The sequence below is a fragment of the Buceros rhinoceros genome, unplaced genomic scaffold (genome assembly GCF_000710305.1).
Source record: "Buceros rhinoceros silvestris isolate BGI_N320 unplaced genomic scaffold, ASM71030v1 scaffold1439, whole genome shotgun sequence".
NCBI lineage: Eukaryota > Metazoa > Chordata > Aves > Bucerotiformes > Bucerotidae > Buceros > Buceros rhinoceros.
In genome coordinates, this window is record NW_010431881.1 from 1 (window position 1) to 12,774 (window position 12,774).

Here is a 12,774-nt window from a genome sequence, read left to right on the forward strand (position 1 = left end):
AGGGGGCTCAGAAGAAACCGGGGGGGGTCAGAGGAAACCGGGGGTGGGTCAGAGGAAATGAGGGGGGTCAAAGGAAACCAGGGGGGTCAAAGGAAACCAGGGGGGGTCAGAGGAAACCAGGGGGGGTCAGAGAAACCAGGGGGCTCAGAGGAAACTGGGGCGCTCAGAGGAAACCAGGGGGGTCAGAGGAAACCAGGGGGCTCAAAGGGATCATTTAACGCAGAGACACTAGAGACTCCGTGGACCACACGCTCCGCTTAAATCTCCAGGAGCCCCTCCCAGGAGCAGTGTGGAGGCTCCTGCAATACGTATTTTGGAACTGCCGTAGTACCTTCGCTATCAGCTCTGCACAGGGAAGACACTTGATACCGAAGGCAAGCTTTGCTTTCCATCGTTAGAGGATTTTTCTTCCACTGTCTAAAAACAGTGCCAAAAGAAAGTCTTAAGTGCTGCTCCACTGTTTTCAGGCCAAAATATTTAGTGTTGAAGTAGAACAGAGTATTCAGAAGAGCAACCGGTGAATGTGATCCTAACTGTTTAATCCTCCAAAGGTAATCCTCTTCAACTCGAGAGAATATCGATCCTTCAAAAAAAGAATATTAGAGAAAATAGAGCGCGTTAGCCTGTGAACTGTCCAGGTACAAAAGAATCAAGTTTCTGTTTCCTGTAAAATTTAACAAAATTCTCATAACAGATGCCTCTAATAGGCATATTTAATTATATGTCCCCCCCCCTCCACCTCTTAAAGACACAGGAACTCACTGTTCTAGGAGGAGAAATACCAGTATGGGCAATTTCACACAGAACACGTTTCTGTTTCATTACAGCAGCACCGCTTACTTTATGACAAAAACTCCCTCATCTTAGCACATAAAAACAAATGTTCAAGGGGCTAATCCCAACCCCTTCAGAAAAAGCGTATTTTTGAGTTCCTTTTATTCGGCTCCAGCAAAGCCTCCTAACAGCTACACCTTCTTCTTTTTTGTTACTAACGGATGCCTCCCTCGGAAAGCTCTCCTGGACCGTGCCGGGACATAGGGAGGGACCTATACAGAGAAAAGCCAACGTCAGGGAGAGGGAGGAAAGGGGCTGATAAGGACAAGCCCTCATTCACGAGAGGGTTGTGAGAAAGACGGGAGAACAGTGGATCCTGCAGTTCAGCACCATCAGATCTGCTGGGGAAAACTCATTTTTTCTCCAGGAACTGATGATCCTCCTGAGCGGAAAGCTCATAGCAGAGAGACCTCCCAATCCAGCTGAGAAAAACTAAAACGTGGAGCTCCTCACCCCGCCCACACCCATCCCAGCGCCTGCCTGCCCGCTTCCCATCTGCGAAAAAAATGGGAAAAAAATAAATCCAGCTCACATCAAAAGTACAGGTTGAAGAGCAGCTGCTTATTCTGACTTTCTACCATAAAATTTAAGAATAATGGGTGGTGGCAAAACCACCTCCTGCAGCATGGATTACCAGGAAACGAGACAACAGGAACAGGTACGGTCTTAACTCAGCTCTTAGATAATACCTGTATGATTTTCAACCAACTCCCATCACAACACTTACGGTGTTTGTATGTATCGATGTACGTGTGTGTGTATATACACGTAAAAATACAGAACTATTAAGAGATGCAAAACATACATGACCAAAAAGAAAATTACCATCTGGAAGTATGCTTGGCTGCCAGCTTCTAAGGATTTTATTTAATTCCTGTTCAAACGTCTGGTAGATTGGATCAATAAATATGTTGTCTTTTCGATTACTTCCATATAAATACTACAGAAAAGAGAGAGACACTATAGTTACAATTCCAGATTAGAACAAATCCCGTGGTATAGTGCTCTTTTTCAGTACCATGCTTGCACTTTTATTAAAAAAATAGTATCTAAATATAAAGCAATGAGACTTATCCAATATTTATCAGTTAAAAGTCACCTCCAATACAATGTATGTTGTAAATTTGTAGCTGGATACAAATCATAGTTTAATTACAGCTCCAACTGTTTTCTCCTAAATCAATACACTTCCCGGAAGCTTCCAACACGCCTTCATTTACATAACTATTTTATACAATATTTTTAACTAAGTCTTCAAAGCACAGTATTCCCCCAAATGTGGTTGTTTCTACGTGTATCAGTTTTGATTTTATAAAACAATTCTGAATCGGACAATCCAGCTTCCTATGAGCTTCGTGGGGTTTGCCCCTCTGTGCCCTGCTTGTTTTTCCTCTGTGGATTTTCTTTCTCTTTGAGCTCACTCTCCCAGTGAAACTGAAATAGATTGAAATCTGGTTCAAAACCAAGTCCCACACCAGCCTGTGAGAATTCAGCTAAAAATATTTCTGTTTCCTGGCTCAGAAGTGTCCGGCTAAACCCTGGCACCCCCAGTAGAAACCCGTGAGGTCCCCTGGGCCATCAGCACCGCAGAGGCTACAGGACCATGAGGTCGCGCTGCGGTCTCCCCTGCCACACGACACTCGGAGCGCACCCGCAAACCGTCATTTCCACATGTTACACTGTGCTCTGCTACCTACAGGCTCTAGCGGGGGCGAGATTAACGTAAGCAGTTTCCATCTGAGGCGCCTTCTACCAAAACCGCGGTGAACGGGAAGGAACCGCACACGCCGCTCAGTCCCTCAGTGGAGAACGGATGAATCACCGCCCGCAGCACCTTCAGGCAAACATCTGCCAAGCTCCATCAGCCGGAATTTTTCTCAAACAACCCTATTACCACACACGCTAAAAACCAAACACCACCCAAACCTTCGCCCCCCTCCAAAAAAAAACCCAACCCACCCCGATCTGCACTGGGACAAGGAATGAAGGCCACAATGTGGCAGGGGAGCAAGGCAGGCTAACACCTCCTTCTAGATGAACCCTCCCCACTAGATTCCCGTCTGACCATGCAGCAACGTGGTATTTTCCAGGACTGGTACTTCAGAGTTATCAAACCCATCACTGAACCATTTCTGCCTGGACTCAGAACAATTTCGGCTGCAAATAAACCTGAACTGAGAAAACCTACAATTTAACTCAGGGCCCAGTTTGCTGGAACAGATTTCCCAAGTGTTTCCTTTAAGAAAAAAAGTTATTTTAAGACTTGAAGGCTCCCGAGCATGTCCCCTGTGCTCAAGCTGTATTACACCCACGAGGAAAGCTCCCACCTGAGCCACAGTGAGTGCAACGATTCTGGTGGAGGGGGAAAGCGATTTTTCTAACCTACAGCTGCCACATTCTCTAAGAAAAGCTTAGACTCTAAGTTAGCAAAATATTGATAATCTTTGGCACAGCTTTATCCGTAAGTGGCATCATTTCATCTCCTCTGAGCCCTTTCTGAGTTAATCAGAGCCAACACCTTCTATGCAGTAGCGAACCATTTATTCTCTTTGAGGAGTACCCACGTCGGGGTTGTCGAGTGGGAAGAAGGACCAAGAAAATACTAGAAGGGAACGGAGTTTTGTTGCACTTTCCAACAACTACATCACATTTAGTGTTCCACTAACGTCTTTCAATCTGCTTCTTCAGAGGGGTAACACCCCCCACACACACACAATCTACCATTAGCACACAGACGCTGGCTGCAACCCTTGACCAGGTTCCTCTGATGGTTCAGTGTCACGCATGGTAACAGGCTCAGGATAATCCTGTTGTGCCACACAAACTTTGGTTCTGAGGAACTATCACAGTAGACAAAATAGACAACATCAAAGGCACAAAGAGGAAGGTGAAAAAGTATCAGCTGAGCTCCATTTTACCAGCACCCCCCCCACACCCTGTGACTGTTTATCAGCCTGATACGCGGATTTTTGATTTAAGATCCAGAGAGGCAGTACACCACGCGAGTGCGGAAGCAGAACGTGCCTTGTAGCGCTATCGACTACAACGCCACACAACGAACAGCCGCTGCTCACGTTTCAGCCATGGTTACAGACACCACCTCAACCCCTGATCATGTGTGCTCGTCATACAGAGGAATTAGCGGGGGTGCTATTTATTTTTAACAGGTTTTGATTAAAAAACCTATTTGATTCAAGCCCTCTGCCTTAACCATGAAACAGTTTGAGCCGGACTGTGCAGTCTGCGAGCAGCTTGCTTCCCGTATCACATGCATTTGTAACTGCCTTCGAATTCGAATGCAATTTTCTGTTCTGTTCTCAGCTCTGAACCCGGCTTATTTTATGTAATGATTTGCCTTATGTACCAAGACACCCTCTGCTTAAAAGATAAGCTGTGCAAGAGCTTTCCTAACGAGTGAGATGGTATTGCCTTCACACACCTCAGCCGTCTCCCTTTATCTTCAAAACACAATTTGGGGGCGGGGGGTGTGTAAGGTAGTCGATGCAGCAGGGTTTCCCGCAGTCCTGCTAAGTGACAGAATTAGCGAAGTGTTTTTACATTAAGCCGTCTTTAGCAAACAAAACGAGGCACAGCATTTGGAGAAACGCTGTCATTCTAGACGGCCAATTCCTTGCTTTAAGCAAGAAGCTTCAAATTATTGCAATACACCAGTCTGCATCCGAGGTTTCAGGATGGGTGTGCAAGCTCATTTTCTCTGCAGACAGCTTTCTACACCGTGATTTACGGAGCAGCCTCTCTGCGTTCCGGGTCACAGCCATTACATGAAGAATAGCTCCCAGCCGATAAATCCACATTATCTCCACTCTCCCACTGAAATGTGTTACAGTCAAACCAGCAGCTCCACTTCCCATCTCTGCAGCCTCCACTAACCTCCTGAATCCCAAGACACAGATAATAGATGCTGTCAGGTGCATAGTTCTCTCCATTTGGCCTTCGAATTTCATTGACAAAATGTGTCAACCCATAGTTTAACTCAGCTGAAGTGTGTGATAATAGATCTTCCTTTAATTTCACAGACTTTGCTGTAAAAGAGAGAAAAAATGCCATGTTATACAACAGAATTATCACATGGTGAGAGTGGGACGGGGTATTTTTGGAGCGGAAAGCAGACAACCGGCTTGATGTCCTCTCCACTAACCAATGAACAAGACTAAATGTTCTAGGTAGTCCCAATGTATTAAAATAAAGCAGGCTACCAGAGGAAAGCCTGGTTAACCAAATGCAGCGTCAACCACTGATGAATGTACTGTCATGCACAGCTGAGGATGACATGGAGTGGCCCAAGATGCTGCAGTGAAGACAGTGCTGCAGAGGGAGACCTTCAGGGGAAACGGCAGTTTCCAACCATCCAACAGAAAAGGTATGAACTCCCCGGTCAGACAGAATATGAGGAAACGCAGGATGCAAACAGAAAAATCAACATGTTCACGGAAAGTCAGGAAAGCCAGGAAAGCCAGGAAGGTGCTGTCCTGGCTTGCATGAGAAGTGTGAGACCCAGCATTTTGAACCAAGCAGGGAAAAGAAAATAAAAAAGTTTGGCAACTCCGCAGTAAAGTAACCCCAGTTGCTGTGGAAACATTAGGGACACGTGAAAATGTCTATTAAAAATCTCAGCTGAAAATCAGAAGACGACAGCAATTCTCCCTACCAAGTAAGGATCCGGATGGCAGATTTTTGGAAATACTTACTTGGTTTCAGTTCCTCTAATTCTGGCAGATCTTCATCGACACAACGAGACTTCACCCAGTGCTTCCAGGCGTTTACACCATAGGCGTATTTGAATGGGAAACTACACTCCGAGTTGTCAGAGCTGTCGTCGTGAGCCTGGTACTCTGACACCGCTTTCCTCTTCACCCCCTGCCATCAAATCACAGCGGTTAACACTGCCGACAGCCGCTCGCAGAAGTAACACCGACGCTGGGCAAGCTGCAGGCCAGGTTAAAACCGAAGTACGTGCTTCCTTCAGTAGGAGTTTCTGTGTTGAACGTCCTTCTAAGGACAGTATTTCCTTAAGCGGACAGACATTTCTAATTCACCTTTCACACCAGTTCCTGACACAAACGGAATTATTTTTGATGATGGAGCTGCTGATTGGTTATATCGTATTAAGCAACAAACACGCGATGCAGCAAACAATTGGGTGTATTCTAGGTTTTCATCGCGTTACTGCGCAGGAAGGTAACGGTGCTACAAAGCAACTGTTAGGCTCAACTGAACCCGTTAACGGAAAAGCCAGCACTGGTCCCAAATTAAAGCAGGGCCAGCAGTGGGTACGTGGGTAAGACCCCGTGGAAAATACCAGCAGTTGAGGCTCAAAATTGAAAACTGGAAATACACCTTTATTCTGAGAAAGTTTTATTAGAAGTTGGCTGGTTTTTTAAAGCTGTGACATCTCCTGCGCTTATTGCAACAAAATATTTCAGCTTCGCGCCAAGCGACAGAAACTCTATTTCCTGCTAGATTCCTTCTAAATAAAAGATTATGGCTAATTCATGTGCGATGTCTAAACAGAGGATTTGACTGTGAATAAAATATGGGAAAATTACAAGCCAATAAAAATGGATTCTTGAACTATTTTACATAGGAGATGTTATAGCAAAAATAGCATCAAAATTACCTTCTTTTTGGACCGAGGCCTTGGCTGTTCCTCGTATTCTTCCCCAAACACAGGAGGTAACAAAAACTCATTTTCTGTATCAAGCTCCTCAGTTGCTGAAAATACAGTAATAGAAACTTATTTCTAAACATCTTTTGAATAACATTGGCTTGAAAAAACCAACAAACTTTATCAGTGTGCATTACATCAGGTCCCCAAAAGGACACACAGAAACATTATCCAAGACTGGATCTCGGTCAGAGGAAATAAACCTGCGCTTATTCTGAAAACAAGGCAAAGGGATGAAAGTGTTTGTTTCCAACTAAATCAGAAAGGAAACAGTGCTCAACATTTTCAAGCACTCTCCCCAGTCACCAAGGCTGCATTTCGCACGACGGAGCCTTACACAATTTCTCCTGCCTGGGCAGTCCTCCGTATGAAGGAGTTTAAGTCGTGGTGAGATGAGCAGCTATGAGTGGAAAAAGTACAAATTAACTATGTGCCCTTTTGTTCAGGTATTTCCATAATTTCTAGTCAGGTTTTACATTTTATAGAGCACATCATACTTTGATAAAAACACTAAGAGTCAAACATTCTTTCAGAGAAACTGGTCTCACGATGGATATGACAGTAATATCAGTAAAGAGATATATGGCAATACATCAAAATATGATTTCCTCCACATTTCAGGGAGAGGATGAAGGACTTTTTCTGGCCACACGATGGAATGAGGCAACGTATGAATGGATTTAACGGTGCAGCTTCCACCTTTATTTACTTTACTGAAGATGGATCATCTCTCATTTAGCCATCAAACAAAAGTGCATTCCAAAGCGAATGCGCGTCTGCTAGCCTGATTTCTCCTCCTTCCCACCGAAGGCACCATTCAAATCGGTCCAGATGACACAGCACTCGCACAAAAAGCCCTAAGAACTCTGCCCCAGACTAAACACCAGTCCTTCTCCTGCTACCACCAACACCGTATCTCAGGAGCGCTTCAGTGTAACTGGTATCTATCACAAATCGCTGCTGTTTACTATTCCACTTTGATTATTTTTGTCCTTCCATCGCCTTCCTTCTCACGTACCACGCCACACTTAGAAATCTAAAAATCTAGCATGCACCTGGCTAATGAACTTCCTAAGAGTAAGGTCAGGCTGACCCCTAGACTTGATCTTTAAATGAGACATAGGGCAAACTGAGAAATCCAGTCTGGGCATCCAGGGCAGGTATCCACAGCACAAGGCAGAAGATACAGAAGATACTAAATCAGATACAGGAGCTGGCCAGTGGAAGCACAAGCGTGAGAGTTTTATGTCCAAGAGAAACTACGTCAAGGGAGACTGTAGCTACAGCCAGGAGATTCCCTGGATCTTGGCTGGGTTAGGACGTGGCGTAAGGAAACAGACGCTGTTGCCTGCGTTCTGCAGAGTGGTAGAAATTGTAACACAGAAAACCAAGACCTTCTTTCAGCATCTCAAAGCAGTGATTTTCTTGCTAATTCACATAACGTTTCAAATTCACGATTCGAATAGAGGTATGGACGTTACCAGATACTAAAAGGTAACACAAGTGACGTGCACCACACCAGCTCACCGATTTCCAGCAAACTCGAGTGGGAAATTCGCCCTTCTGTCATTTCTGCCCTAAACCACCATTTCCCACGGCAATACCTGGTGACTGAGAACGCATTCAGTATTGTTTTCCATGACACATACCAGCTGCGACTCTGAGCCTTCAAAAGAGCTTTCCTAAATCCATGTCCAAAACCAAGCGATGCAGCAAGTTCATTTGAGAAAGGTTAATCCCCCCCTGCTCACTCCATTCTGTTTCAAATACTGCATTTGGAAAGATGGAGCAACGAATTCAGAAGTCCCCAGTCTTGCAAAGGCATGGCAAAGTGTTACCTAAAAATCAAGTGGATCTTGCAATCAAATAAAGCTCCTCTGAAAGGATGATGAAACAAAGTACAACGGTTACCCATAATGTCTATTCCATGATTATTTTTTTTTTTTAAATGGGAGAAAAAAATACCTCTTGGAAAGTCTATTTCGATATCAAGGTCTGGCTCATATGGAACATCGGGCAAGCTTATCCGTGTCTCTGTTTCTGCGTTTAGTAGACTTGACTCAACTACAACACCTGTTTCAAAAAAAAGGAAAAACTTCTTATTTTAACCACCACATGGATTAGTCAAAACAGGGCAGATTTAGCCAACCCTGCTCTTGATTCACACGTATCCACACATGAACCACACTCCGAAGAGCCAAGAACTCAGTAAGAAACTCACTGGCCACATCAGAAGCTTCTGCTTTTCCATCCCGTTCAGGTACCATCCCCGACAAGGTCAGCAGCTCAGTCTCCAGGGGATTTGAGGGCACTTTCCCCCTCAGCTCTTCTATTGCTGCAAAGATTTTCTCACTGCTATCCAGAGAAGTGGGTAAGAAAACTGGAACTGGCACCTATGAAGACAGGGAGGAAGAGATCATTAGAAAAGAAACTAATAAAAAATATGCTGCAACAAAGCATCAACAGCAGTCAACTGAGAACCAAACTCTGCCAAAAGACAGAGTTAATACAGAGTAGAAACACATCCCTTCAGTGTGGCTGAGAAAAAATGCTGACGGGTTAAAAAATTCAATGTAAACGATCGAGAACAGAAGAGAACGCAGGAAAGGAAGCAAAAATTTAAATATGGCAAAACATAGTGAGTCTAAGTAAGGACAGAAAGGACTTTGGAGCTTTGAGCCTGCCTGACTATAACTTCAGGCTAACAGATTGGACCAGTCAGCATCCTGGTTTAGTGGCTTGCTCGTCAAACATGGAATTTTAGGAATTCAGGTTTTTTCCCCACCACTTGGATTTCTTGCACAACTGATAAAAAAATTTAACTTAAGAGTGATTTTCTTCTGCTATCTGGGGTTTTTTTTTGCTCTTCTTCCTGCTGTGTATACCGCTCTGCCATCCCTCCCCAAACACAACCTCTCCGTTTCCCCATTACCAGAACAAAACTTGCTGTTTAATGCTTGTTCAGCAACTGTCACTCGGAATTGTTCCTACAATGTTCAGCAGCCCCGGATCTTCGCTCTGACAGCGGGCAGACAGGTCCTAAGGAACCATCGGGACATTCAGTGCCACTGTCAGATTTCTAAAGTTTTTTCCATAAGGACTTGCCGGATGCTGCCGCACTGTTTAGGTGGACCAGGACGAGGAGAGTCACCACCACAACGCGGTCCCACACACACACGTGAATGGATGCCCGATAAAAAATGAAGCTGAAGCCTCACTTACAGGAACAGGAATCGTTGTGGGAACAGGAACGTTCTGACTGTACATATTCATAGGCACCGGAACATAGACAGGTACGGGGATAGGCACTGGGACATACTCTTTTTTCCAATCAGCTTCTATTAAAAGAAAGAAGAAAAAGGCAAACACTGCCAGGCACTAAAGTATATTTTACACCTGCAGTTTAGGGAAAAAAATCAGAATACTTGCAATATGTTCCAAGACGGTAACAAAGAAATCTGCAATGAAGAAATGAGCAGCTCCAGCGCAGCTCGGGAGTTACCTGTCTGACAAGACTTAGTCTGCATGTGAGGTTTACAGTACGTGGCTTTCGTCATGGTCAGGGGCTTGCAGAGAACTGCCTTGTTCTTCATCTCCCTGTTCGGCGTTGGAGAAGGTGGTGGTGCGGAGCCCTACAGGCAAGCGAGCAAGAGAGAACGTGCTGTTGCACCGCACTGATTTCAACGCAGAGCTCGTGATTTCATCTCTCAGTTGATACATTTCATACACGAGATACTGAAGAGGAAGCTCACAGCAGCACCAACGATTATTCTTTAACTTCTAGTAACCAGCTGCCACTGCCAGGAATGTAACTCTTGAGTTTTTCTCAGTCAGGGCTACAACAACTTTGGTTAACTTCTGGCTCTTTTTTTTTTTTAATTTTAAATTTAAGACACTCTTGAGATGTTTTACGTTCTTGTTTAAATGAAAGTGCAATTTAAGCTCTTTAGTAACTTTAATTTCAGCTGTAAAAACAATTCACTGTAAGTAGCATAACAAAATCCTGGCTCAAGGCCTAACTTTTAGTAATGCTACAATCCTAAGATCACATTTTTTTTTCAGAGAAGTATTTCTAAATTAAGTATTACCTCTACCCTTCAGTACCTCACGTATGAACTGCGAGCTCCCCCTGGTGGCCCTACAATAGTGACCACAAATACTTGGGAACATCCCATAATGCTCCAACTACATCCTTAGAGTCAAAGGGTAAAAAAAAAGCATCTTCCAGACACGGTTTTGTCTCCTAGCCCCTGTTTTAGAACCCGATTTAAGGTACTGACCGTCCCTTTTACTCGGTCGTGTGTAGTATGACCAGCCCCACAAATCCTTTTCGATATGGAAAGAAAGTCAAGTCACGGGACAGCAGCACACACTTTCTAAAATAAATATAAAATACTGTTCCACAAATGACCTCTAAAGTTTACGGACCGAATTAACAGCATGGGAAGCTGTCTAACATGAAATATTAGATGTTTTTAACCTGACACTTAGCTTGTCTGATGTCTCTAGTTACCCAAGCGATCTTATTTTCTGTGGTTTTCATTAATATATTTTATAATGCCATCAAAATACTTTCACTTCCATCTAAGATTTACCTTACAGAAGCCTATTTGCATTAAAAAATTGAGCCATTTTTCTTCCCCCACGTAAAAATAGGCACTTCTGAGATCTTCCACGAGCCAGATAAAACACAGTTTCAAACAAAATACACTAAGCTAACCGGGAAAACAATTATTAATAATACTTTTGACAAGCCGACAAGAAGTACAGCTCAGCATGAAGGCTGCTGCTCCGCTCACGATCCCACCCTCCCAGACTGCGATCCCGCAGGAGGTTACGCTCCCCTGCTCTGCCACCGGCTGCGGAGTCAATCAGACCTTCGGCACCAATTACTCTACTCTTCAGAATGATAATTTAAGATCTGAAGCTTTATTTTCAGCCTTTCAACGGTGAGATGCAACCTTAATATTCTAACTAATCAGCGAAATTATCTTCTTTTTCTCTACTCAATAACTACACCTCATCAGTCGCAAAACGTGAGTATGTTCACGGAGTTTGTGGACTAAGTTTTAAGCACCGCTTTCACGCGCTACAGGTGTGAAAGGCACGGCTGGTAACTTGGTTTCCCAGAAGACATTGAGAAGACATTTAAAGATTTAATTTCAACTACTGATGTGAAAAAGACTAAAAAATTCCACAACTTTAGCTTAGTATCAAAGACGCTGTTTTTACTCTTTTCCATTAGCACCCCTTTGAGCCACCAGGTTCTCACATTTTAAACCCACCGAATTACATCGTGAACGTGTTAAATATATGTACTTACTGTGATTTTTGATCGGGGGGTTTGACAGCTCTGATCTAAAAATGTAAGAAAACATTTTTAGAATTTTTTCCCCGATTTGCAGAATCTAAGCAAATTTCCGTAAGCGATTCAGACACCATCCACGATGAGGATAACGCTAACAGCACCGACCAGTACTGTCTCGCAGGTGAGAACTCCTCACTGCATCACTGCTCCACCCAGGTGTGAATAGAGGCTCTTTCAGAAAATGTCAGTGTTCAAATAGGAAAATGACCGTACGGAGAAGTTGTGCTGCTCTAATTACATTAGTTGAAAAGCTGATTTAACTGAACCTCACCTGACTTGCATTTAAACCACGTAAACATGCATTCACAGTCCCCACCAGCAAATCGACATTGCTAACAGAAAAAACAAGGCAAAGTATCTAGCTAAGAGGAAAACATTACATTCACTCCATTCTCATTAATTTCCATTTCTTTATTTCCTTTTAATTCCATTTGATTTTTTTTTTTTTTTTTCATTCCTAGTGCATTTATCTGTTCTCTGAGACCAAAACACATTTGGAAAAGAAGTGCTTCCACAGAGCAGGTAATACCGAACTGGAGCACAATGAAAGAGGAAAACATTTTCTGTCCCCACAAAGACATGACACTAAAATTACGCTTAACCTGAAAAGAAGATTTATTTTATAAAATGTGATCACAAAACTGTCTGACTACCTGACAACGGTTCAGCTCTTGAAAAAGCAATAAAATAAAGAGCTAGGCTAAAAAATAGCAAGCAGCACAACGCCGCCTCTGATGCTGAAATAAAAAGGGTAATCTCTAACACAGTATATTTCAACAAATCAATAATTCATGCAGCTTTAAATTTTTCATTTAACGGAAGCATCTTGATTGCCATTTAGCGGCTCCCCAGCCCGCCCGACCCTAGATCACCGTTACCGGGCACC

General features: G+C 43.6%; 1 protein-coding gene across 1 annotated transcript in view; it reads right to left on the reverse strand.

Moving 5' to 3' along the window:
- Positions 1–257: 257 nt before the first annotated feature.
- ZMYM2 (zinc finger, MYM-type 2) overlaps positions 258–12,774 on the reverse strand; it is a 61,376-nt gene continuing 48,859 nt past the window's right edge. Inside the window, exons 11-20 of the mRNA XM_010143551.1 lie at positions 11,844–11,878; positions 10,023–10,152; positions 9,743–9,858; positions 8,742–8,913; positions 8,486–8,593; positions 6,473–6,567; positions 5,544–5,712; positions 4,726–4,877; positions 1,660–1,774; positions 258–583 (exon numbers count right to left, since the gene is read on the reverse strand). Of these exons, the coding sequence (XP_010141853.1) occupies positions 258–583; positions 1,660–1,774; positions 4,726–4,877; positions 5,544–5,712; positions 6,473–6,567; positions 8,486–8,593; positions 8,742–8,913; positions 9,743–9,858; positions 10,023–10,152; positions 11,844–11,878 (1,418 nt within the window). The remainder of the gene's footprint in view (positions 584–1,659; positions 1,775–4,725; positions 4,878–5,543; positions 5,713–6,472; positions 6,568–8,485; positions 8,594–8,741; positions 8,914–9,742; positions 9,859–10,022; positions 10,153–11,843; positions 11,879–12,774) is intronic.